General features: G+C 46.9%; 1 protein-coding gene across 1 annotated transcript in view; it reads right to left on the bottom strand.

The window, feature by feature from the left end:
* Positions 1-71: 71 nt before the first annotated feature.
* EMH_0049040 (Secreted protein 2, related) overlaps positions 72-5,912 on the bottom strand; it is a gene marked incomplete at both ends in the record, with an annotated part of 8,490 nt that continues 2,649 nt past the window's right edge. The window contains 10 exons of the mRNA XM_013496473.1: positions 72-125; positions 289-446; positions 1,247-1,407; positions 2,181-2,419; positions 2,636-2,730; positions 3,489-3,581; positions 4,048-4,144; positions 4,547-4,683; positions 5,399-5,543; positions 5,785-5,876. Of these exons, the coding sequence (XP_013351927.1) occupies positions 72-125; positions 289-446; positions 1,247-1,407; positions 2,181-2,419; positions 2,636-2,730; positions 3,489-3,581; positions 4,048-4,144; positions 4,547-4,683; positions 5,399-5,543; positions 5,785-5,876 (1,271 nt within the window). The remainder of the gene's footprint in view (positions 126-288; positions 447-1,246; positions 1,408-2,180; positions 2,420-2,635; positions 2,731-3,488; positions 3,582-4,047; positions 4,145-4,546; positions 4,684-5,398; positions 5,544-5,784; positions 5,877-5,912) is intronic.

Raw genomic sequence — 5,912 nt, 5'->3', positions numbered from 1 at the left:
TTTTTTTTAAGTTGTTTGTTATATGAATGAATCATTGCATCCACTAAACCCTATGCATATTCCCAGTATTACTAGAGGCTGCAGCAACTTCTCTCCTGGAGTAGCTGTTTTGTGTCGCGCACGGACTTGAACAGTTTACGGTTTAACGTGCGCGACATATAGAGAGACGCTACGTATTACAGAATTGCACACGTATACATGCATGTTACTTATATAGTTAAGCATACATATATACTTGTTATTCGGCACCATGCATGCATGCATCCATGCATCCATCCAGCAACTTACCAAGACGGCGGCTTCGGCATCGAGAGCACCGCCCCACTGAGTAGTCTGCTCTGCCGCTGCGAGAGGCTGAACAGTGGCCTTGATGATGTCTCTGACCTCTGCTGCGGTGACGTCCGAGTTGGCTTTCTTGAACACTCCAAATACAAGTGCTGCTGCGCCTGTGCACACAGAGGCAAAGCGATGCAAACGAAAAAATAAATCAATCGGCATATGACAGACTGCAGATACAGTCGAACGGCGGGCAAGAACCACAGCAAACATCTAGCCAAGTTGACGTACAACACAACACGAGAAAAAAGAAACAAAGACCTGGAGGCAATAAGCATTCGGCACAGCAGACGGTGCTCTGTGAAAACAGGTTAAAATGTTGAGAGGTGTAAACACACTCCTCTGACAAGACATCATACACATACACGTCAGTACAACCAACACACCAACGTACACGTGCTTCATGCCCACACTGTCTTTACTATCATCCAGGCAAGCAAAAATTCATCCCCTTCAGCAAAAAGTATTTGCTGCGTACTAACCACAATACATGCGCCAACTACTGAATTCCCCTTTAANCCCCTTCAGCAAAAAGTATTTGCTGCGTACTAACCACAATACATGCGCCAACTACTGAATTCCCCTTTAACCTTTTGAATAGAGCAGAGTTTTGAAAACAAGTGTCCGCTGCCAATATGACTCATGTTACCCTTAACTAGAAATATGAACAAATTGCCCCAGCCCCAGAAGCAGAGATTTATGTTTCGCTCGTTCTCAAGCCCTGGCTCGTGAAACATTGGCCTCAAACATTTACATACTCTTGCTTCTATACCCTCAACTCTAAAGCCTTAGCTCTATGCGGTGGAGACCCTGTGACCGAACTCATAGTACCTAGAATCGCCTGCCAATCCCAAGCCCCCAAACCCTAACTACCCAGGATCCCTCTATCTCCTAAACCCTAAACCCTCACCGGAAACATGTGGAGCTGCCATGGAGGTTCCTGAGAGGAAGGCAAAGCCTTCTTCAAGGTAAGTTGAGTAAATTCTGTCTCCAGGAGCTAATAAGCAGACGCTGTTCCTGCCGTAGTTGCTGAAGGAGGCCAGGTTCCCATCAGCGTCATAAGCACCTACGCTGAAAACGAAGAAATGAAGTAAAAAAAAAGGGAAAACAATGCCAAACCAATGCCATTAGATCAACGAATAAAACAAGGATCTTTTTGATAGGTAAAAAAGCATGCGGCGGACCCCAAAACGTGCATTGCATTCCAATACGAAACAGACACAAGGACAATGGAAACAACGAGGAGAACAAAGTAAAGACCTAGAGAATGAGACGACGCAGGCAAGCACAAACGCGGGGAAGTAAACAAAGGCAACCACAAAACAGGAACCTAGGCACAAGCAAACACAAGTACACACACGAGTACTGCAGAGAGTAGGCACAAAGACAAACACAAGGGTCAAGACCCAATACAACAACAAGGGGAAAATAAGAAAGTAATCAAAGGACAAGGGGGAGTACCAGACACAAAGCAAATGTGAAAATGAAAACGCTTGCACGTTGAAAGGCAAAGGCTCAGATAGAGGCGAAGAGGGCAGGAGAAAAAGCACGCGGGAAAGACTGGAAATACTTATTCAGATACAAAACCAGCCATAGANGAAGAGGGCAGGAGAAAAAGCACGCGGGAAAGACTGGAAATACTTATTCAGATACAAAACCAGCCATAGATCAAATAAAAGAGAAGCCTGCTGTGCTTTGCAATAGTACCCCCTCCACAACAGAAAGGGGTGGTGTGGCGTGTAGTGTCGATGAAACATAAAGGAATACATGAGCCCAAGCAAAATGCAACGAAACAAAGTCCACCAAACACGACAACTGTCAAAGAAACGGTGCAACTGCCTCACGAAATGGTATTTGGGTAGTCGAAGCCTGCGGGGTAAAAAGGCAGAAGGTCATTGTTGCTGCTGCTGTTCCCTGCAGCATTAACAATAAGGGTCCCTAACCCTCCCCGCATGGCCTGAGACCTCTCCATCAACAGTTGCAACGAATCAGTCGTTTCCGTTGCACCCCAGCTGTTGTTTATCACTTCCACACCATGCAGCATCGCGTACGCCACACCCCGCACTGCGTCCCCTATTGAACCCTGTAGCGCATACCATAAACACCAAACCCTAAACCCCAAAACCCTGTGTCACGGACGACAATTCCTAAAGGTTGTGTTGCAAAACCCTCCATGCAAAAAAAGTACATGGGGATGGATCCCCGACGAAGGTACAGAAATGCTGCAGATAATGCCCATAAAGAAGTGCAGCAGCAGCAGCAGCAGCAGTGGTTTGCCAGTTTGACTGAAGGTGCTGACCGTCCCGCTGGAGCCAAATTGTTGTATTTTCATGATGGAGACGAGCGGCGAACAGCCGACGATGTCTTTGTTGTTGGCTACGCCCCCTACTGTGCCTGTGTACAGCACATACGTACACCTCCTGTGCCACCGATGGAATGCACTCCCACACACTTGAATAACGACGCTCATGCGCACTTGTAACGATTCAGAGCATTCATATGCATCTCTACTCATGTACGTGCATATACGGATCGGTCGAGTAGAACCCTAAAGCCTAAACCCTAAAACCTAAAACGTGTGCGTCTATCAAACTGTGCAGAAGCGACGCCAAATCCTAAACCCTGCGAAAAGCTTTTCTTGCCGGAAACCTTGAAATGACCCCTAAAAAACTACACGGAAACCCTTAAACTATAAACAGGCAGCACAGTAAAACCCTATGGCCGGCGCTGAATATTTAGGCTGGACACTGAAACTCTGAACCGCAGTATATCTGTTCCTGTAAATTCAGCCTTCTGCGTGACTGCAGCACTTTTCAATAGGATTGGCAAACAGACTATATAAACGCAATGTACTTGTTACACTGCCGGATCTCCGATATTTTGTATGACTTTGTCGTATATACGTCACTGCGTGTATGGGAGTTATACTGCTACACTGCAGATGTACAGATGTAAAAAACCGTGGTTGTCTATAGAGAGCTAAGCATGTATTTTAAGGGGACATGCTAACCTGTGGTGTATGGACTACTGAACCACTGCTCTACAGCTGCCTTGTCAGTATAACACTAAAGACAAGGTGAATCTACAGCTAAGGCTCCTCTTGTTGGCCTAATGTCCCAATCCATCTGTGTTGGTGAGGTGTGGCCGCTGACCTGCCACGTGGGTGCCGTGTCCGTTTGTATCGACGACATGGTTCGAATCATCTGCAAAATTCCAGCCGTCCGTGTCGTCTATGAATCCGTTATCTGAAATCAAGAAACGCAAAATAAACAAACCAAACGTGAAAAGTCCTTATGAAGAAACCAAACTGGTGGCGCCCCCCTTCATCAACAACTATAAAATTATATTTTCAAGATGCGAACAAACATAGCCGGTGTGGTCATGAAGGCACAGGCAACAACGGGAGCAGTACTCAGGCCATTGGAGGGAAATGTGAGAATACTTATGCTGATGCTAGTACAGAGAAGTTACCGTTAAGCAATGGCCGTTGTAATAAATAACAATGCTAAGGAGAGAGCAGTCAAATGCAATGAACGGAAGTGAAAGGCAACAACACTGAATAGGACTATCCTTTGCACTCGCGAGCACATCCAGGCGGTAATAGAAACCGACAACAAAACGAAGGTAAATAAAACTCACTATAAGTACTAAAAAGCAACAACAACTAAAACCATAGCATGCAACACTAGATAGACCCAAGTGAGCGCCTACTGTCCTCATCGCCTCCGTCGGCTGACTCGGCAGCATTGTGCCAAATATTTTCGTCTAAGTCAGGATGGCTAGCCACGCCTGAGTCAATTACCGCCACCTGAACAATGTGCATTAGCAAATAAGCAACACATAAACATGCAAAATGCCGCATAAGCTTGCAGACAAATATACGCAGCAGTGAGGCTGTGACGATACACCGCCTAGCCCAACGGGAACAGGCAAAGCCATCCAAGTAAACACGCCAACGGGAAAAATCTACAGATTCAGCAGCAAAAACTGTGTGTGTACTGCATATACAGATTTGAGGTGGACAGTCACAAAACCACAAACAATCGAACTACGCCGGGAAAGCAAGCAGGGGCACGTAAAGCGCAACAGATAATGCGAGACAAACAGTCGCGGGTACGCTTATTCTCTACATCCGAAGTGCAAGGCCAGAGGGGTTTTCAGGGCAGCCAGTGGGGCTGGGCGAATGGCAAACGACATCGTCTACGCTCACCACAACTTCCTTGTGGCCTTTTTCTCCATGCAGCCAGGCGTGCACACAGCGCGCGCTGTACATTCCCCAGAGACGCTTTTCTAAATCAGGGTCTTGAGGGAGGTTAGCAGCCACCGGGGAATCAGCGTCGCCATCCTCTGCATTGCACACAACACATGCGCGAGAGACCATTCGAAAGAAATTGACATTTACAGATTGAGAGCGACAGAGCAGAAAGCAAAAAGGGCAGATGACTCAGGGAAGGGAGGCAAGCGCCATAGCCCATATTACAAAAGGTGGTACCCGCGAGTAACGAACGTATAAAATTGAATGCAAAAGGAAATAACAAAACTAAACAGCAAGACGTTGCAGATGATAACACAAGAGAAAGGAATGGGTAAAAATGAATAAAGAATCACAGCAGACGACAGCAACGCAGGAGACACATACGAGCAACACAGCAGTTAAGGGGACCACAACACATGAATACGATCGAAACGAATTGAAACCAAACGACAAATGAGCCGCCATCACAAATAGCCATTAGCACTATCATGCCGAGCACCACAAGAGTTCGGCCTAGAGCCTCTGAAATCCGCTGAGGATGAATGGTCCACTTAACCTGTCTGAGTATCTAAAATATAGTATTATAGATTACACCTATAAACCTAGTACGTATTATAGATTAGATCTGCAAATTAGATAGTAGACTGAGCAGAATGACACCTCCCCTCGTCTTCCCCTTCAGCTGAGTACTTTCCTTATCCTCCAGCTATATCCTCTGCACGCTGAGGTCTAGGACTTCAAGTCTACTGAACGCTGAACTGCAAAGCCTAAATGCTACACGGGATCTATGTATCAAACCCTACATACCTGACAGGAGGCGCGTTTTGGCAGTTGCCTCTGCTGAGCACTGCTCTTGCAAGGCTTCCTTGGCCTGAACAAAGGCCCATTTTTCCGTCAACCTCTTGGGCGGGTCGGGAAGCCCTTCTCCCACAGGCGCCATTTGGAGCGAAGCCTGCATACATCGGGAGATGAAGAAATCTACAGCATGCGCCCTCAGTTTTACACCATGAAAACTAATCTGTAAAGCCTAAACCCTAAACTATCGACATAACACCGAAGCAAGGAGCATGCGCAGAGGAGAAACGTAGCCCACGCCACGCCCACAGCACTTCCCATACTAGGTCTTCCCCAGAGCAATGAAACATAAGCCCCACAGGGTGGTTTCCACACCCTGACCTCTAGCGTGGCCCCACCGGCTTTGCAACTTCGAAAAAGAGAATATTCCTCCCCTCGAGGGATAACAACTTGGACAGCACCTTCTCCACTTCGCCCTTGTCGGACAAATCTGAACAAAGCAGAGCCCTCGAAGCCACTCACCAAA

Source organism: Eimeria mitis, genomic scaffold (assembly GCF_000499745.2).
Source record: "Eimeria mitis Houghton genomic scaffold, Emh_scaff2127, whole genome shotgun sequence".
NCBI classification, from domain to species: domain Eukaryota; phylum Apicomplexa; class Conoidasida; order Eucoccidiorida; family Eimeriidae; genus Eimeria; species Eimeria mitis.
The sequence above is the reverse complement of the archived record's forward strand: the minus strand, read 5'-3'. Positions and strand labels throughout refer to the sequence as shown.